The following is a 21,130-nucleotide window of genomic DNA, read 5'->3' on the forward strand; positions in this document are numbered from 1 at the left end:
CACGGCCGCACCGACACCACACGGCTGTGGGGGCAGCGCCGTCGAGCCCGCTCCTCAGTTCGTTTCTCAGAATTGTCTTGGCCGCTCTTAACCCTTTGCTCTGCTGTGTACATTTTACAGTCAGGTTTTCTGTGTCCACAGCAGCCTCATTGGGGTGTTGTTTGAATGGCGTTGAATTGGTGGATTCCCTGGCATGACTGGCGTCCTTGCACCATGAGTCTCCCTGCTCCTGAACAGGGTGTTTCCGTTTCCTTAAGTCTTCTTTGTGTCTTCAAGACAGTCTAACTTTCTGCATAAAGGTCACAGGCATGACGTTACCTTTCAGTTTTTGTAATTTTAAGTAATATCTTTTTTAAAACCTGTTGCTGGCAAAAAAGAAAGAATGCCAGCAGGCCGGGCGCAGTGCCTCACACCTGTAATCTCAGCACTTTGGGAGGTGGAGGCCGAGACGGGCGGATCATGAGGTCAGGAGATCAAGACCATCCGGCCAACATGGTGAAACCCTGTCTCTACTAAAAATATAAAAATGAGCCAGGTGTGTAGTCCCAGCTACTGTAGTAGAATCTGTAGTCCCAGCTACTGGAGGAGAATCACTTGAACCCGGGAGGCAGAGGTTGCAGTGAGCGGAGATCACACCACTGCACCCCAGCCTGGCAACAGAGCAAGACTCCATCTCAAAAAAAAAAAAAAGAATGCCAGTGGACATCTGTGTTTCTCTCTTGAGAGTAAAGGAAACATTTCTAACCTTTTACCTTTAATACGACATTTGCTGTAGATTTTTTGGGTGGGTGCTCTGTATCAGTTTATAGAAATTCCCTTCTCGTTGGTTCAGACTTTTTTTATGAGTGCAAATTCTCATTCTATTCTAGTTAGTTAAGAATTTTCCTGATAAATGGACGTAATTTCTTTGAATGTATTTTCCGCATCTCAGAATGACCCTGTGCGTGGCTGTTTGTTAGTGTAGGGAATTACAGGATTGAATTTCTTGTGAAATATCCTTGCATTTCTGGGGGCACCCAGCATGGTAATGTCGCCTGACATCGCTGCCTTAACGCTCATCAGCTGTTTCTTTGGGCGGTCCCCATTGGCATTCACAAGTGGGTTGGGCTGTGACTTTTCTTGTCCTGACCTGGCTGGTTTAGGCATTGAGTCTGTACCTGCCTAGTAAAACTGGCTCCTCCGGGCATGGTGACAGGCGCCTGTAATCCCAGCTACTCGGGAGGCTGAGGCAGGAGAGTTGCTTGAATTCGGGCAGCAAAGGTTGCAGTGAGCCAAGATCACGCCACTGCACTCCAGCCCGGGCAACAGAGTGAGACTCCATCTCAAAACAAAAATAAAACAAACAAAAACTGGCTCAGGAGTGTGCCCTCATTCCCTGTCCTAGGGGGCAATTTTTATAAGACAAAGATGATGTGTTCTTTCAGTGTCTGAGTAGAATTTGCCCCTGAACTGTCTGGGCTAGTGTAATGTTGTGAGGGTGGGTTTGAATTCTGTATTCCATTTCTTTAATGCTGATAGGATTATTTACATTCTCTATTTCTTCTTAAGCTAGCTTCAAAAAGTTTTATTTTTCTAAGATTTTATTCAATTCAGCTAAGTATTCTCATTCTTTCCCTTGAGGCTCTAATCTCTGCTGTCTTTATTGTTTTAGCTGCTCTGTCATTCCCAATCTGCTGTCTCTTTAGATATGTCCCCTTTTATTCCTATTGTTGTTTATTTGCCTTTTCCCCTTTTTCTTGATTAATCCTCTAAGATGTTTGTTCATTTCTTTAGTGTCTTCAAGTTCTAACTTTTAGGCTTTGTGGATTTACTGCATGATTTTATCTTTATTTTTCTATTCCAGTACTTTATTTTGTTTCCTTTCTTCTGTTTTCTGTAGGTTCACCCTCTTGTCCTGTTTCAGTTCTCAAGCGGAAAATAAAAACAGCTCATTAACTTTGAGTTTTGCTTCCTTCCTAATGTGTGTGTTCAGGTCTGCGGGACACCCCCCTCCCCCGGCCCCCGCTCCCCCCGCTGTCTCCGTCTCGTGAGTTTTGATGATGGGCTTTTCACTTGTGTTCAGCTTCAAGCTCTCTTTCTACTTCCATTGTGGTTCCCAGGGATGACGGTCCAGCCACAATGACAGCAGCGCATGACAGGAGCCCAAAGACCCAAAACAGACACAGGGCATTCGCCAAGACAGTTCCCACCAGGCAAGCCTGTGGGTGTGCTCCCAGCCTTGGCCACCTGCTGCCTTGAACACCTCTGGATAGAACGAGTCTAGAGCTTGCACCGTGCACTCCAGGGTACGGAAAACTGAAAGGTTCACTACACGACAACCCAGACATGCCAGCTTAGCCCAGACACGCCAACTTGTTAATTTTCATTGAGAAATAACGTTGCAGCTTTGTGCGTTTGGTTGTCCGCTAAAATATGCCAAGTACCCAGAAAGCACAGAGTTGACTCTGTATATTCGAGTATAAGTTGAGGTATTGCCAAGTCACCAATGAAATATGTCCTAGAGTCACTTGTAAGATGTTTGTTTTGAACTGGAATACACTTTTAAAATAGAATTAATGTTCTATATAGTGGTTAGGTTTCCAGGCTAGCCTGCAAGAGTCTTTTAAAACCTGTCTGCCGAAATTCTACTTATAAATCTACAATGAAAAAAGGTATTTTAAATATTTTTTAAGTACTAGAAAATGTAAATTCATAGTGTTCTGTTTTGATTACACATTTCCCCTGGCCCCGGGCACAGCTCCTGTGAGTAGCTCTCGAGCGCCTCCAGCAGGTTAGTGCCACCTCTGCCCCATTTCACGCTCACCAAGGTCAAGGTGATAGCTGCCTTCCGTCATGTGTAGGTTAGAGCAGGAGTCTGCAAACTCTTCCTGTGAAAGAGCTTTGCGGATGGGACTGCCCCTTGGCACTTCCCCAGCACTGCCATTGTGGTGCAAAAGTAGCCAGAGACCGCGTGTAAGTGAATGAACTTGGCCATGTTGCTACGTAACCGTGCGGATTGAACTTTGAATTTTTTGTAACTTCACTTCACAAAATATTGTTCCTTTGATTTTGTTTTCAACCACTTAAAAAGTATAAGAACCATACACAGGCCATAGAAAAAACAAGGCTGAGTTCAGCTCAGAGAGCCTGACAGCAGAGCACACCCTGCCCGCACCCCAGCCTCCAGGGACACTCCTGTGAGTCAAACAGAGGACTTGGGATTCTCCCATGGATTGGCCAGATATTTTGACAGTGCCCCCACTATGTACGTTGGGGCACAAAAGTGCAGAACTGGCAAACCCAATGCTACCTGTGTTGAAGCCAGTACCATCAGCTCCAGGCATCTCCTTCCCCTCCCTGCAGAAACGGGCGTCCTCCCTCTGCAGCCAAGGGGACCGGTGTTTACTCAGGTTGACTCCTGGCCGGGAGTCGGGGACTCTTCTTTGTGCCCCCACACATCCTTCTCTCGGCAGGGCATCTGTGCCGGTCTCCTCCCCGCCTCGCAGCCACCTGAGCCAGCAGCTCTTTGACCTGGTGGTCGCAGCTCCCTCCTGGGTCTCCTTGCTTCCACTGTGGCCCTCCTGGGGCTGTGTGCTCACTGTGGCCTTCCTGTGTGTGTGTGTGTGTGTGTGTGTGTGTGTGTGTGTGTGTGTGTGTGTGTTTGAGATGGAATTTTGCTCTTGTCGCCCTGGCTGGAGTTTAATGGCGTGATCTCTGCTCACCGCAACCTCTGCCTCCCAGGTTCAAGCGATTCTCCTGCCTCAGCCTCCCGAGTAGCTGGGATTACAGGCGCATGCCACCACACCTAGCTAATTTTGTATTTTTAGTAGAGACAAAATTTCTCCATGTTGGTCAGGCTGGTCTCGAACTTCCAACCTCAGGTGATCTTCCCGCCTCGGCCTCCCAAAGTGCTGGGATTAGAGGCATGAGCCACCACGTTCGACTGGCCTTCTTCTTTTATGGGAAGCTACAGCAGCATCACCCCTCGGTGCTCACCTGGTCACCGTCTGCCAAGGGCCTGGTGGCCCCGCCACCCTACCTGGCCCATGCTCCATGGGGTTCTCGGTTCACTCTCGTCCCTCCACTCACACGTATCTGGCCATCAAGTAAGAATCAAAATAAAAAGTTGCGCCTGGTCTACAAGTGTGCAGAACCGCACGTTTTGTTGGTCCAGGGAGCTCAAGCCAGGCAGTGTGGCGCTGGGTCACCATGGCACCGCTGAGAGCTTCCGTCTGCAGGTCCCCATGCCCGCTGCACCTCCCTTTCCCCCTGGGCATTTGGATACCACGTGGGTATCTCCCCTTCTGCTGGCGAAGGCTACAGAAAGTTCACAGCTGTGGAGTTTCCAGGTGGCTAAACTTGCTGAGGCTGGTGTTTGCTGTGCACGTGCCATGCCTGAGGCCCTGGGTGCTGTCCACCGGCAAGAGGGACTGCAGGGGCCCCGTCCAACTCCTGTGTGAAACTTAGCTCTTGTCTGTGATGAGTAAATGCCATTGTTTTCCTCGGTACTGGTCTCAGTGGAGTACAGGGCGAAGAATCGCACTTTCCTTTGATGGCCACCCAGATGGGAAGCGCACAGCAGCCTGGGGCCCGGACACAGGGGCTTGGCCTCCGTGAGTTTTCTCCTCTGCCCGTTCTTTCTTTTCTGTCTTCTGAAAGGAGCTGAGCTCCCCATTCCACCATCCTTACACAATCTGATTCCTGACTTTTTTTTTTTTTTTTTTGCTGGAGAAAACTGAGTTTTATTCGTATATCATTCAAATCTTAGGAAATTTGACAGGAAAGAGTTTCACAATGAGCTGGGGTTTAGGAAGGAAGAAAAACAAAGTCGCCCCCGCAAAGCCAGCCTCATTCATATTCAGTGAGATGTCGCTCACACCACCTGGAAACCACCGTGCTTACCTAAGTGTTTAGAATTCATAACTTACACAGAATCCCATTATGCGCAGCACTTCCCTGTTTCCAGCCAATTTCTTCTTTCATTTCAGCCAAAGAACAGCAATCTCTTTAGTCCCTTTCAGTGAAGATTGCAGAGGCTTTCAGAACCATGGCAACCTGGAGTGTCCATGTCTCCCCATCTTTCCTGGTGCCCCAGAAGCCCTGCCCCAGCACCTTTCCATCTTTCCTGGCCCCCCAGAAGCCCCATCGCCAGCGCCCTCCCTGCTCTGCCTTCCCCAGAGCACTTGCATTGTTGCACCCTCAATCACGTGTTTCCCATCTCCCCTGTGGCAATGAAGCCCCTTGGCTGGTACTTGGCTTCCTTTGATCACTGATGGAGCCCAGGTTCCCCCAGCAGTGCCTGGCCCTGGTGGGGTAGGATAAATGTTCGTGAAACTAAATGAGAACCCAGGTCTCAGCACTGCATCAGGTTCTAGAATCTTCTTTGATGTCTCCATCCTGCTTGTCTCTCACTCAGCCCTTCATCTGGCCTGACATCCACAAGAATCCCCTTCATCAACCCCTCCTATTTCCAGTGCCCCCATCCCACCAGGCCTCATTGCCCTGGGTCTTGCTCTCTGCAGACCACAACTGGGCAGGCCCTCTTTCACGCCAGCTCCTCACCACCCTCCAGGTGAAGCCTTCGTTAAAACCATATTTTCTGTAGAGGCCAAACCATTGTCTGACATTCAAGGCCTTCCTTCAGCCTCCTGCCCCCCATCTCAGCAGCAGCCGCCCCACTGCACCTGCCCGCAGCACCCCTGGCTGGCCCCTGGCCCAGCCCCTGTGCCATTCGTGCAGCTCAGAGCCAGGTGGTCTTGCTGAGAGGTTGCCTGGCCCACCACCAGGATCCCCGTGTAGGTGCCTGACCCAGCACATCAAAGCATGATGTCACCATTTTTACCACCACAGTCCTGTAAAGTTGTTTCTTGCTAACGCATGGACGTGTGGACACAGGCCTCACCTGTCCCGGCCCCCAGCCCGTGCGTCTGCCCTCTGCACTTACCTGTGTTCCTGACGCCGACGAGTGGCCGTGGAGCGGCTCAGGACGGAAGGACGGCTGGAGAGCATCTGTGGCCTGTGTCCACATGTCCTGGGACCCAGCCTGAGGTACCCTCCTCACCCCCAGACACCCATGCATGTGGCCCCGCACCACGTCACTCCCACACTCGTCTGTCCAGCCCAGCTCCCAGCTAGAGTGCAGTCCCGTGGGGGGCCGCACTGCTGTGTGCTCCACCCGCCTTCCCTCCCGAAACCCTGCATCGCAGCCAGAGTCCAGGCACACCCGTGCTGAGAGGCGAGGCGGAGTTAATTCTGCTCGGGACTCTGGTGGCCTGAGAGTGCTCTTCCCGCAGAAACAGCCGCATCCCAAGAGCGCCGGCAGGGACGCAGATCAGAGGCCTGGCCTAGATGGGACCAGTTTTCATGACTCTGCTAAATACGGTGACATTTCTTACAGTTTTGAAAATGTGTTGCCATAGAAATGGATGCCGGATGGACTAATGCAAGGGAGGGGAGGGCAAGAAAGGAACACAGCCCCGCGGAGTGTGGAGCCGGCCCTGGTGCAGCTGTGGGAAGCGCCCTGCTCACCCAGCGGAGGAGCTGGGGGCCCTGGCTAGCGGCAGAGCCAGAAGCCCCGCAGGCCGCCTGTGCTCTCCACACCTGAACACGGGATTCTGCGGGAGAGCTGGTATCAAGTCCTGACCCTCCTACTTCGTTCGGAATCTGGGAGCCAGAACTACTGCCCTTGGAGGAGAGAGGAGCCCAGAGACCTGAGCCCAGAAACTGGGGCACTGCCCGGCTCCTGGGAGGCCACAGAACAGTGGCGGCCCCTGCACCCCAGGCCTGCCCAGGCCTCTCAGCCGCGCACACTGCGGCAGGCTGCACTGCTGCATCATTGGTGTTCACAGGATGGGCCATAGCAACTGCTTCTCCCTTCGTTTATTTTTTAATGTTTCCCAAAGACAGGGTTTCACTATGTTGCCCAGGCTGGCCTCAAACTCCTGGGCTCAAGCAATCCTCCCACCTCACCTTCTTGGGTACCTAGAACTACAGTTTCCTTCCTTTTTTCCAAGGTATCAAGAAGCTGAAAGAGTCCTTACGAGCCCTGCGTGCAGCCCCAGAGACCCCCAGTAGTGAGTTCCGGCCAGGCCTCGAGGTCTGGGTTTCAGGGCAGAGAAGGTATTGGTTTGTGCCTTTGCAGAAAAAAAAGCCTGGTGCTTGCTCAACCAAAAGAAAGCTAAGCAGGGTTTTTGCCAAAGGAACTGTGCGGGTTTGGAAGGAAGGCTTCACAACCCAGAAACTGGATTTACTCTCGTCAGAAGACGGTGGTGAGAAAATGAACGACAGTTTTCCGACGCTACAGGATTATGTTTTTAGGGCAAAAGTCCTTAACTAAAGGCATTATGATGTTTGTCTCGTAGGGGTATTGAATATGCTGAGGAGACGATGCAGACGCACCACCCACCTGGCCCGGGAGGTGCTGCGTCTTCCCTGTGGGCAGCTGCAGGGTCCACGGCTCCGGCCGGCCCAGGAGGAGGGGAGGGCGGAGCAGCTGGTCAGCGGGATTCTCGTAACAGGCACACTGAGTCGTGGGTGCAGCCCCTGAGGGGGCAGGAAGGGTCACAAGAAAGGGGCCGCTGCGGAAGCCCTCGGCCTGGGGCACTGGTTCCCCAGGATGGCAGAGGGTCTTGGCCACCACAGACTGGGTGAGCACATCAGAGGGCGCAACCCGCTCTGCCGACCCCTCAACCTTGGGGTGGCGGCTGGCAGCTGTCCCCTGCAGGAACACTCTGTCTTCTCCAAACTGCTCCGCCAGCCCGGGAGCTTCTGGGATTCAGAGTCGGCCAGAGCGCTGAGTAAATTTCCCTGCCTTGTATGCTATTTGGAAAGCTGTGACCATTGGGCTCTGAACAATAACTTCTAAAACCATTCGTTATGATCTTTTATTGCTTTTAGTCTAGACATGAAAATAGGTTCTCCGTGCCTACAGGGAGTTCTGTGAGTGCCAGCAGGGGCCCTTTCTAAGCTCAACACCCCCAGTCCCTGACTCCCTGCAGGGCAGGACCCAAGCAGCCTCACCTCCTTCCTGGTGGACTCGAATCCGATGGGAAGGTCTCTGCAGTCATTTTGGGGACTGGCAGATTTAACAACAGGACAGTTGATACAACGGAGCCTGAGAGAAGATTGTGGCCAAACCAAGGAAAGACTTGAAATAAAGACAGCAGTTCCACGATCACAGCGTCACACTTTTTACTGGTACATAGTTATAAAATCCACTGTCGCTAAAAAGACTGGCAAAATTAGATCTTTTTTCCCCTGTTGAGTCACAAACAGTATTTGGACTTTGATGTAAGTGGAAGTCTGCACGAAGGTCAACAACAATAGCATTGTCCCTCGGTACGCGTGGGGGACTCCAGGGCCCACAACGCTCAGTCCTGCTAGGAAAGGCGTGACAGTTCTGCGTTCCCCACACGTCCCCCGCCGTGCTTGAATCATCTCTAGATTCCTTATAATACTAAATCCAGCACAGTGTGTCAACAGTGGTTATGCTCTCTTGGTTTTTTTTATGTGTATTACTTTTTGTTTTGTTTTCAAATATTTTCGATCTGTGGTTGGTTGAATCCGTGGATGCAGAGGGCCAACTGTAATACAAATCTGTTTTTAAAAATTAGATGAAAGTGGCCAGGCGCAGTGGCTCACGCCTGTAATCCCAGCACTTTGGGAGGCCGAAGCAGGTGGATCACGAGGTCAGGAGATCGAGGCCATCCTGCCTAACACGGTGAAACCCGTCTCTACTAAAGATACAAAAAAAGCCGGGCGTGGTGGTGGGCACCTGTAGTCCCAGCTCCTCAGGAGGCTAAGGCAGGAGAGTGGCATGAACCCAGGAGGCAGAGCTTGCAGTGAGCCGAGATCACGCCACTGCACTCCAGTCTGGGCGACAGAGCGAGACTCTGTCTCAAAAAAAAAAAAATTCGATGAAAGTAGCAGCTAATACATCTCACACGCACCCCTACCCCGCCCCACACATTGCCAAGGTCCTTACCTGGAGTGTCCTGTGGAGCCCTGACCTAGACCCCCAGTGCCCGCGTCTGTGGCCCCCCACATTGTGGGTGAGGCTTGAGCAGCCACCAGCCTGCACCCTCATCGCACTCTGCCAGGGCCGCCGGGAGCAGGGGCCTCCTGCCGCGCCTGCCCTGGGTTCTGGGCTTGCCCAGTGCCCTATTCTTCACAGTGGCCTGGTCCTCGCCCCTGGGTCTTGTGAGGAGGGTTCTAATATAAGGCCAGCTGCCCCTCACAGCCCCTTCACCTGGCAGTCGAGCCTCGCAGGGAACTGCTTCAATGCCTCACTCAGCTGTGGGGAGCCCAGAACCCCAGAATAATCAAGGGGAGTGGGTCTCAGACGGGCAGTCACCAATGGGCATCTTGCGGGGCCATCCTGTCACCTGTGGTAGAGAGTGTCGTGGAGCTAGGCGGTAGCGAACTTCGCCAGTGAGGCCACATCTCCTAGCTCACCCGCTCACTCTAAAAAACTGAAGACGCAGCCATCGCCGACGTCCTTGTGTTGCATGGAGCAGTTCCTAGGAGCCAGCATCCGCTGGGGTAGAGGAGACTCTAGGGAGTGTTCCCACAGTCTGGACCGATTTGACATTTCCGAGACTTGCTTGTGGATCCACATGGCTATCGCAGAGCTGTGCAATCTGAGAGCTGGAAGGCTTCAGTTCTGTCCCAGTCCATGCGGCGCAGGACCACGGTTGAGCAGAAGGTGCATCTGCGTGGCGCCGTGGCGCTGAAGTCCAGGTGTGCTTGGGCCCTAGGCCCCCAAGACGCCCCCACTGCCTCCTCCTGGGCACAAGGTCAAGCACAGGGACCACCGGCCAGGCACACATGTGCATGGGCAAGACCTGCAGGGGACGTGTCCCTGGGAAGAATGCTTCCTTTGGTTGAAGGCTGTAAACTCACCCTGTGGGGTGAGACATGTCAGCTCCCAGAAAAGGTCCCAGCCTCTCATGATTCACGCCAGCACGGGCAGCACAGCAGCAGAGCATGACCTCCTAGATGGCAGCGTGACCTCCTAGTTGGCAGCGTGACCTCCTAGATGGCAGCTGAGCTCTGATTCCACACGGCTCAGTCCTGGAGATGCTCACTCACTGCAACATGCACTCTTCATGGGGGCCTCTTCAGGAGCCATGGGCACGGGGCTTCCCTGACCTCTGCACTCACGGTGGGGGCGCGCACAGCAGGGGTAGACACCGGCCTGCCATATGTGGAGCTGAAGTAGAGCCTGTCTTGGGCTCACTGAGTGGAGGCCATAGGTGGAGGTGAGCCAGTGGCCGCAGGCATCTGCAGAACCCACACACACATTGACTTTCGCACCCGCCTCCATCTCCGTGGACTTGACTGTGTCATGCAAAACCCACTCCACGTGTGCAGCTGTGTTCCTGTGGTGACACGAGGTCCTCCACGTGCGCAGCTGTGTTCATGCAGTGACACGAGGTCCTCCACTGGCTTTTGATGCTTAAGCTCTTTCACCAACAATCGGGTGGCCTGGAATCATACCTCACTTGAAATCCTTTGAACCTCTGTTTAATGAACAAGCACCTGCTCCTCAGCAAATTGTCTAGCTTCCCCAAAAATAAAGAAGATGGAGTTCTATGTGGCTGGATCCCTTTTCATCTCCCAGCACTGAGGGCAGGACCCTGTCTGCCTCCACCTCTGGGGCCAAGCCTGTCAGGAAACTGGCGCTCCTGGTGCCCACAGGCAGGGGAGGCACCACCTGGCCCCGCTCTGCCCTCCACACTCAGCACCTCCGGTCATCGGCCCAGCCCTTGCTGGACCTGCTGCCTCTACCAGGATTGCTGCTTCCCTTCTTGGCCTCTCTGGGTCCAGCATGGCGTGGACAACAGTTCCGCAATGCCTGCTCCATCAGCCTCCTCCCTGGCCTCAGCCAATGCTGACTGCGCCAGGAGCCCACATGGCCCGTGCCTGCCGCTCCCTTCTGGTTTCCAAGTGCTCACAGCCCCCACCCCGCAATCTCTGATCTGCTCCTGCAGGCTTCTGTCGGGTATCCCCCAAGGCTCCGTGTCCCTATCACCTCCGTGCTTTATTGTTCAATGTCTCAGATCTTGTTTGTGCTACCCACCCTCGCCCCACCCCTCCTTTGCCCAGAGAATGATCTTCCTTCCCCTCAAAGCCCGGCTCCTTCGTGCCTCTTCCGCCAGGCCTTCCTGGCCTTCACCTCCTAGCCCACTGCCGACAGAAGGAGTCACTCTTACTCCTTCCTGCGGCTCCCTGAGGCTGCACGCTGTCGTGGATGTAGCATGGCTCAAAGGTTTGATGGGTGTGCGTTCACATCCTTCATCCTCTGGGCCTCACCTTCCTCGGTGACGCTAGGGGTGACACCTGCCTGTAGGATTGCTGGGGAATTAAATAGGACTGAGCAGCTGCACCGACGAAGCCTCAGCGCTTCCCTCCATGCCCACGACTCACCAGTGTTATTTTATAAACGAGCCTGAGTCCCTGCTGGGTCCTGCCTTGTCTGTCTTTGTATCCAAGCATGCAGCACAGGACCTTGCATTGAGTGTTGGGTGAGTCGGGAGAGGCTTAGGGACAAAAGTCACAGCACATCAACCTTTCGTGAAGTCCCAGCATCTCAGAGCAGGGCCAGCTCATGGAGGTGGGCAGGAAGTACGTGGAGGTGGGCAGGAAGCGCGTGGAGGTGGGCAGGAAGCACGTGGAGGTGGGCAGGAAGCGCGTGGAGGTGGACAGGAAGTGCTCCCTGGGTCACAGTGCACAGCAGCACGTGCTGAACTTGGTGCGGTGCAGACGTCCATGCCACATGCACCACTACCCATGGGCCGCGGGGGCTCCTGGAAATCTAGGACGTGACATGAGACGCTCCTCCGGGAGTGTGGTCATGCCCTCTGATCTGCTGAGGCATTTCAAGGAAAGTTACACCCTTTCCAATGCAGTTTTCGTTTTAGAAAGATTCGGCCTCAGAAGATGAATCCATGTGATCAAGCCTTTAGTGATCAGCTAGGATTCTTGAATCTCGTTACCCATTGCCAGAATAACAAAATGGGGGCTTCCTGTAACCTCAACTCCTTAAAGCAACACTTCTGATACCAGGGTTAAAGTTTCAAAAAATGCAGCCGCCTTAGGAGCCTCATTGGCAGCTACTTTGTACTAAAACATCTCCCATTTCTCTCTCTTAGGAGTTTCCTTTAACAGTGTTTACACTCAGATTTGGAGAGTCCTACTGCACCTGGCTGCTGACCCCTATCCAGAGGTCTCAGACGTGGCCATGAAAGTACTCAACAGCATCGCCTACAAGGTACGTGCCGGGCGCTCCCCACCGCACTGCAGCTGCTGATTCTTGGTTACGAGTATACATGCCAGGAACCCCAGGTGTGCCCGAGTCCACCCCACAGTTTAGAAAATAAACACAACGAGCTTCTGCAAACATCTTGAATCTGGGGGTGTACAGTATACCCCGAATTCTGTGTCTGTGCAGCTCCCATTGGACCCCTATCAAGGCAATTAGGGGAGGACTGCCATTATTTTTAAGGATCCTCTGATGTCTGGGTGAGCTATAGTGCTGGCCCTTCTTCCATTTTTTTTTCTTTCTTTACTTAATTATTTGTAAGAGATGGGGTCTCCCTGTGTTGCTCAGGCTGATCTTGAACTCCTGGGCTCAAGGGATCCTCCTGCCTCAGCCTCCCAAAAGTGCTGGGATTACAAGAGTGAGCCACCGCTCCTGTTTTTTGTTTTTTTAAGACAGTCTCACTCTGTCCAGACTAGAATGCAGTGACCTCATCACAGCGCACTGTAGCCTCCAACTCCTGGGCTCAAGCGATCCTCCCACCTCAGCCTTGGAAGTAGCTGGGACTACAGGTGCACACCACCACACCTGGCTAATTTTTAAATTTTTTTGTAGAGACGGGGTCTCAGTGTGTTGCCCAAGCTGGTCTCTAACTCCTCAGTTCAAGTGATCCTCCTGCCTTGGCCTCCTGAAGTGCTGGGATTACAGGCATGAGCCACCACACCCAGACTTTTCTTCCATATCTGATAGCAGTAATTTTTGACTCATTCAAAACCTTTCCAGCTAATGGTTTCTTATTCATGGCCATTCTAGCTAAAGGGAACTTTCCAAAGAATCAGCTGTTGGTTTCATTGGTTTTTCTCTGTTGTCTATTTTCCATTTGATTGATTGATGCTTTCATCAATGAAGCTTGCTTTCTTCTCTTACTTTGAGTTTAATTTGCTCTTCTCATCCTAGTTTCTTAAGATAGAAGCAAAGGTCATTGATTTTAGTCCTTTCTCTTTGGGGACTGTAAACTCTTCTCAGTCCCTTTTGTGAGCTCTGGGCATTTGGCCTACCGCCTTCCCACTGTTTTTACTCTGCTTCGTGGGTTGTCACTGTATCCATGAGCAGATGAATACTTAGTCAAAGACTCCAGGGGCCTCCCTGCAGACCTTGGAAGCTTTCCCCTCTCCAGTGCTCTGTCCTGCAAATTCTCGCCACTGCAGCCTCCCTGGAGCCCCAGTCTCTGTCTCCTGTTCCCTGAAAGCGCTGGGCTCCCCGTCTCTGCGCTGTGGCCTGGGACTGCCTGAAACCACGTGCAAGCTGGACACAGGGCAGCTGTTTATTTCCCTTCTCTCAGGGATCACAGGCCCGCGACACCCAGCACCCAGTGTCCAAAAACAATTGTTTACGGTATTTTTCCTGGTTTTCTAGTTGCTTATGGAAGTTGGATGATTTACGTGGAATTAGAAGTCACTCATTATAGCACTTAAAAAGTTTTTGGTAACTTTTTGATAAAACTTCAAAAGCTTACAGAAATGTTGCAGGAAGAATGCAGGGAAAGGCCACACTCTTGCAGCCTCTGTGGTGTTCTCCGTCTTCACCCGACCTCGTCACAGCTATGGCGTTGGCTCGGGTATCACTCAGTGCCAGGGTCTGCATCCTAGTCCATCGCTTTTTCCAAATGAGCTATCGAGTCTCCCCCTCTCATTTGCTGTGGCCTTCTGGGTCCTGGCCGGCCATCGAGCAAGGGTTCCTGTAGCTCCTCAGCTCCTTTTGCTGATATTATACTTGTGTGGCTTTTGGTTCCTTCAACTAAGTTATTTTCTGTTGGTCTAGTTATATCTTAGCTTGAAATCACCTGACCGTCTGTAGTCGCTTCTTCTTCAATTCTTTTTTTTTTTTGAGGTGGATTCTCGCTCTGTTGCCAGGCTGGAGTGCAATGGCTCAATCTCAGCTCACTGCAGGCTCCGCCTCCCAGGTTCAAGCAGTTCTCCTGCCTCAGCCTCCTGAGTAGCTGGGACTACAGGCGTGAGCCACCACACCCGGCTAATTTTTGTATTTTTAGTAGAGACGAGGGGTTTCACCGTGTTGGCCAGGATGGTCTCGATCTCTTGACCTCGTGATCCGCCTGCCTCAGCCTCCCAAAGTGCTGGGATTACAGGCGTGAGCCACTGCACCTGGCCTGTTCTTTATAGTATCACAGGTAATAGTCACAAGTAGCCTATTGGCCAACTTGGAAAGGTCCAGATTGTTTAATTCTGTACCGGCCTCCCCTCCTGCAGCGGACTCTGCTGCTTCCTTCGTCCCCGCATCCCCGCAGCAGATTCTGCCGCCTCTGTCACCGTGTGGTGTGGCCAGCTGCACGGGTACCTGGCAACATTCATCCCCAGGCAGCAGGCCGTCTCCTCAGGTTTCTTTTATGTGTCACTGGTCTATTGAAAATAGCCAGTCAATTAAGTTAATATTTTCATTATGCGGTAGGAAAACTAAGAATAATATAATTATTTGCTGTTAAACTAAGAATAGGATAAATACAAAATAAAACTTAGGCTGGGTGCAGTGGCTCATACCTGTAATTCCTGCACTTCGGGAGGCCAAGGTGAGAGAGGATCGCTTGAGCCCAGGTGTTTTGAGACCAGCCTGGGAAACAGTGAAACCCCATCTCTACAAAATAGTAACAAGTTAGCCAGGCGTGGTGGCAAGCACTTGTGGTCGCAGCTACCCAGGAGGATGAGGCTGGAAGATCCCTTGAGCCCAGGAGCTCAAGGCTGCAGTGAGCTATGATTGCGCCACTGCACTCCATCCTGGGTGGCAGAGTGAGACCGTGTCTTTTAAAACAATGTTTAAAAATATATGTTTGTTACACATTATGGTCTGAGACCAAGAGGGGGAGGCAGTAAAGCAGACAGGAAGGAAATAAAGAAGAAAAGAAAGTCCTAAGACTGCACAAACACCCCTGAGGAAACCACACACAGAGCCCCCAAGCCAGAGCAGCAGGTCCCAAGGCCTCTCAGATGAGCTGACGCTCTGGAGGATTGGGACTGAAACCGTCACATCTGCCTGCTACAGATTAGGGAAAATCAGTTCTTACCACTTACCACTGCCCTTTTAGACTCTAAATAGCCTCTACCACTTTTAGTTTAAGATTTCAAGGTTGAGTTTTAAATAGCCATTTGCACTAAAATAATTGTAAAAGCTTTTTACAAACATTAATAAATGGTTTAAGTTTTTAGGATTGATGGCCAGTTCACTGTCTCTGCTGGCAGTTCTCTGACACACAGGAGTGTCTGGTGGCCTCTTCTTTCTCTTGGAGGCACAGGATGGCTGTGGCCGTGGACCAGCCTTGCTCTGTCCTGACTGCATAGTTGGAGGCCAGCGCTATTTAGGAGATTCAATCGTTTTCCCCCAATTAATTTAGCTTCTTGGGTATTTTGATCATGATGAAATCAGTATTCAGCCTATTTAAGTTTATTTTTCAGTGGCTTTTGTGTATTTAACCTTACTGAAAAATTAGCCTGAATTATTTTAAACTGTAATCCAAGTGCCTAATCTTGAAATATAAGGACTATTAAGTGCGTTCCTGTGGACCTGGCCTCCAGTTGTTAAATAGCTCCTCCTAGGAAGCTCTTAAGCATGTGTAGCACAGAAGACACTGCTCTCTGCTCTTCAGCAAACGTCCCAGCACAGCCTCCACAGCCCAGCGCCCTTTTGGATTGTGTGTGACATGTAGTCTAGCTGGACGGCCCGCCCCCCTCTTCCGCCGCGGTAAGGCAGTTAAGCACCTGCGTGTACCTTTCGTGTTAGCGGGTTATAGCAACTCGAACACACGGCTTTGTCGTGCTATCCGATTGAGCCCCAGAAACCGCCATAAAAGTGGCATTTGCCTTCTGTGCCTGCTTTGCTGTTCTAGAATGACACAGAGACCTTAAGGCACATGACCATCACTCCAGCAGACATGCCACAGCCAGAGGGGTGGAGACCAGAGTCAAGAGAAGGCCTCTGCTAGAGACCTTGCTATGCATAGCACAATGTAGCATGAGCTTGTGTGTGTGTGTCTGTGTGCGTGTGTGTGCACGTGTGTGTGTGTGTGTGTGAGTATATATGTGTGTGGGTTTAAGAGTAAACATTGCTACTAAAGCATTTGGAAGCATAAATCTTTCTTGTCTTCATTTTAATTTCAAGAAATGACTTATTTTCCTGCTCTAGGAACTGAAGGGATTACATTTCATTTTACAGAGAAATGAGCCTATTTTAGATATTTAACTCTGAAGCCAAATTTTTGTTCATCAGAGTCTAAAACAGCCTTATTACTATGGAATGCCCTGTAGAATTCTATATTCAAATACAGAAATTGCCACCAGCTCTGTATGAGAGAACCCACACAGCTCTAGAGCTGTGGTCTGATTTCATGTATTTATAATATATTTCAATTCCTATTCCATGGGCTTGGGATTTTCATTTTGCTTTTAGCTTCCTTTTCTCTTGGTTTAGTTTTGGGGGTGTTGTTTGTTTGTTTTGTTTTGAGACAGGGTCTTGCTCTGTCACCCAGGCTGGAGTTCAGTGATCCAGTCACGGCTCACTGCAGCCTCGACCTCCTGGGCTCAAGCAATCCTCCCACCTCAGCCTCCCAAGTAGCTGGGACTACAGGGGCGCACCACCATGCCTAGCTAATTTTCATGTTTTTTGTGGAGATGGGGTTTCACCATGTTGCCCAGGCTGGTCTCAAACTCCTAGGCTCAAGTGATTCACCCACATTTCCCTCCCAAAATGCCAGGATTACAAGCATGAGCCACTGCACCTGGCCTGCTTTTAGGTTTTTTTAAGGAAAATTTCAGACTACGTAGAAGTAGAAAGAAGAGACTGACGCCCCTCAGGAGCCTGCCTGTGGCCCCAGCAGTCCTCGCCTCAGTGGTTTTAGGACAATGCCAAGAAAGAACCTTCAAGCCACAGGTGGTCACCTGTCAGGGCACACGTGCTCATGATCACTGCTTATATTATAATTTATGAGAAAATGTATGAGCATAAATGCACAAACTCACCTAGAAGCACCGCTGCAGCCTCTTGATGCTGTGAAGAGTGTGTGTGCCTGTGCTCCGCCGCTGCCTCTATCGCAGGACTCATGCATGCAGACGGAGATGAGAAAGGAGTGTACTTAACGAAAGGTCAAATTGATGGCAGTGGCAGCCAGTCTGGGAGCGGCCGCTGCCATGACGCCAGCTACAGCTGGGCAGGTGTGGCCAGGGCCATGGGCTCCACAAAGCTGGCAGGAGGCAGGAACAGGTGGAAACCCCACCCCCTTCCAAATTGGCAGGGCGGTAAACTCATGCTCCCCAAGCACAGCTGCAGCCACCCAGCCACAGCTCTGGATCCAGGCATCTCTGTGCTCTTGGAGGCCGGGAGCAGGCAGGAACCCCACCCTCCCAGGCACAGCTGCAGCCATCCGGCTGTGGCTCCGGACCCAGCCATCTCTGCTCTTGGGGGCCAGGAGCGGGCAGGAGCTCCACCCTCCCAGGTGCAGCTGCAGCCACCCAGCATGGCTCCTCTGTGCTCTCAGGGGCCCAGGAAGCGCCCCTACCCCTGCAGGCTTGGAAATGCCTGCTCCCGCTGCCTGGCCTCTCCCTGCTTCTGGCACCCACTTCAATCTCAGAGCAAAGTTGAGGCTGCATCCAGGTGCTGTTGCAACCAGCTGGCTGTGCACACGCTCAGGGCAGTGCTCACATGTCAACTGCCTGCTGCCTCAGCCCCCTCTGGACTTTGGGCACCAACGAGCATGGGAGGGAGGCTGAGGGTGGGGACTGAGGGCAGTTCGGCACTGGCCTGCAGGTGCCCCTCGGCACAATCAGCCTGGGTGTTACAGATGATGGCAGGAGGCAGACAGGGTCCTGGGCAGAAAGGGGCGGGTCCCCAGTGAAGTGCCACCTTCAAGCCAGGGGCAGCCTGAAGACTGGGGGCTGGGCTGATGGACCAGAATGGGAACTTTTGGTGCTTTTTCCAAGCCTGCCCATGGCTGCCCGTGAATCAGTCAGCACATACTTCCTCCCCTTTGAAGCCCATAAAAGCCCTGGACTCAGCCAGACTCGAGGAAATGATGGGATAACCTGCCTTCAGAAAGGAGCTACCCATGCCGGGTCTCCTCTCTGCTGAGAGCTGAGCAGACATCGGGAAAACCAGCTGCGGAGAGGAGCTACCCACTCCAGGGTCTCTTTTCTGCTCAGAGCTGAGCAGACGTCGGGAAAACCAGCTGTGGAGAGGAACTCCCCACTCCAGGGTCTCCTCTGTGCTGAATGCTGAGCAGACGTCGGGAAAACCAGCTGTGGAGAGGAGCTACCCACTCCAGGGTCTCCTCTGTGCTGAATGCTGAGCAGACATCGGGAAAACCAGCTGCGGAGAGGAGCTACCCACTCCAGGGTCTCTTTTCTGCTGACAGCAGAACACTCATGAGGACAATCTGCCTCCAGAGAGGAGCTACCAACTGTGGGTCTCCTCTGAGCTGTTCTGTTGCTCAGTAAAGCTCCCCTTCAGCTTGCTCAACCTCCACTTGTCCGTGTACCTCATTCTTCCTGGACGCAGGACAAGAACTTGGGACCCGCCAAATGGCAGGGCTACAAGAGCTATAACACAAACAGGGCTGAAACATGCCCCTTGCTTGCCACTTTGCAGATGACAAGAAGGAGAGACGGGAAAAGGAGAGAAGAGCTGCAGCCCTTCAGAGAACCCAGACCTAGGAGCACCCCGAAATAGGGCTGTGATGCCATCTCTGGGGCTCTGCAGTCCCTGGCGTCTCCAGGCTTCCAGGTGCCACCGCATTCCCCAGTGCCAGATGTTGAAGCTGCTTGTAGTACACCTGGCCCAGCCGCAGCCTTGCAGGGAGCTGGCATCCATGCCAGTGCCTAGAGCTGCTCACCCCCCTGCAGCCAGCATGCGTGGCTGCGCACAGTGGCTGGACCCCACATTCACTCTCACACCCCTCACCACTCTGCGCCTGGCTTGCCTTTGGCAGGTGTGAGATTCGGGCCAGCAGTGTGAGCCACTCACAGCCTGCCAGGCTGAATGGGCATAACAAGCCCAGTGGGCCCAAGTAAAAACTCAGGCAAAGGCATCAGCAGCCACAGAGGTTTCTGGCTGGCAAAGCAACACCCCAAGGATCCCATGACATTTTGATCTACTTACAAAATGAAGACCTAAGTCACTGATAAAGAAAATAAGGCCAGGCGCGGTGGCTCACACTTGTAATCCCAGCACTTTGGGAGGCCGAGGCGGGCAGATCACGAGGTCAGGAGATCAAGACCATGGTGAAACCCCGTCTCTACTAAAAATACAAAAAATTAGCTGAGCGTAGTGGCAGGCGCCTGTAGTCCCAGCTACTTGGAGAGGCTGAGGCAGGAGAATGGCGTGAACCTGGGAGGCGGAGCTTGCAGTGAGCCAAGACTGTGCCACTGCACTCCAGCCTGGGTGACAGAGCGAGACTCCATCTCAAAAAAAAAAAAAAAAAAAGAAAAGAAACATTGGCTAGGTGCACTGGCTGACACCTGTAATCCCAGCACTTTGGGAGGTCAAGGCGGGCGGATCACTTGAGGCCAGGAGTTCCAGACCAGCCTGGCTAAGAGTCTCTACTAAAAATACAAAAATTAGCTGAGTGTGGTGATGCGCTCGTGTATTCCCAGGTACTCAGGAAGCTGAGGCACAAGAATCACTTGAACCCAGGAGACGGAGGTTGCGGTGAGCCAAGATCGCACCACTGCACTCCAGCCTGGGCAACAGAGCGAAACTCTATCTCAAAAAAATAAAAGAAAGAGAGTGAAAATAAAGATTGAGATACCCAGGAAAGCATATTCCAAAGCACCAAACATCCCAAGCCTGATGCCTGGCTTCCTGCTTTCGTAGCATGAGTTACTTATGGATAGGTTTCTTTTTTTTTGAGACTGAGTCTCACTATGTCACCCAGGCTGGAGTGCAGTGGTGCGATCTCAGCTCGCTGCAACCTCTGTCTCCCAGGTTCGAGCAATTCTGCTGCCTCAGCCTCCCACGTAGCTGGGATTACAGGCGCGCGCTACCATGCCCAGCTAATTTTTGTATTTTTAGTAGAGACAGGGTTTCACCGTGTTGGCCAGGCTGGTCTTGAACTCCAGACCTCAAGTGTTCCACCTGCCTCGGCCTCCCAAAGTGCTGGGATTACAGGCGTGAGCCACTGCACCCAGCCATGGATACATTTCTTTTAAAATCACATTGTCATGCCAGAATTTTCTCTCCTCCTACTTGACAGCATCTCTTAGAACCCAGAGAGCCCGGTCTGTTTGTCCCTACCCTCTGTTCTCTCAAGCTGCCTGAATCGTAAGGATTTCTTAATTCAGCATGTTTGCAATTAGCCTCTAGACCAAAGTAGTTCTGCACTTGCTAAAATTGTCTTTACCTCTGAAATTCTCTGAAATTTCTCTTCCAGTGATCTCAGCCGATCTGCATATAGATATTCTGATTTCTTTTTAACCTCGTCAAATGGCATTTCCTTAACTGAGACAGACAGTTCTCTGTTGCCACCATCATCCCTCCCTCTAGAACCACACCTCTCTGAAGCCATCAGGCTCTCTCCCAGCTCAGGACCACTCCGGGAATCGTGAGCTCTACGTCCAGCCCCTGAAGGCCATGCTACCCATTCCACCCCTGCCTGGTTTCAGCGGTGGCCTGCTGCATGGAAGTGTCCGACTGCCTCTCCCACCAAGCCACGGGTGTGCACACCCTCTGCGTCCTCAGTGAGCATTCGCCTCACCTGTCTTAGTCCTCGCACCTCCACCCAAAGGAGGGACGCTCAGAACAGTGGGAAGAGCCGTCCCAGGAATGTGGCATGCCAGCAGCACTAATGAACGTGAACAGCCTAGACACATGTCACATCTACAGCTTGAAAGCTTTTCA

At 52.1% G+C, this 21,130-nt stretch overlaps 1 protein-coding gene across 1 annotated transcript in view; it reads left to right on the forward strand.

The window, feature by feature from the left end:
- The window catches only part of RPTOR (regulatory associated protein of MTOR complex 1), a 176,358-nt gene that overhangs the window by 107,098 nt on the left and 48,130 nt on the right, over positions 1–21,130 (forward strand). Inside the window, exon 15 of the mRNA XM_032176974.2 lies at positions 12,132–12,250. Within this exon, the coding sequence (XP_032032865.1) occupies positions 12,132–12,250 (119 nt within the window). The remainder of the gene's footprint in view (positions 1–12,131; positions 12,251–21,130) is intronic.

This window comes from Hylobates moloch, unplaced genomic scaffold, assembly GCF_009828535.3.
Source record: "Hylobates moloch isolate HMO894 unplaced genomic scaffold, HMol_V3 SCAFFOLD_15, whole genome shotgun sequence".
Lineage (NCBI taxonomy): Eukaryota > Metazoa > Chordata > Mammalia > Primates > Hylobatidae > Hylobates > Hylobates moloch.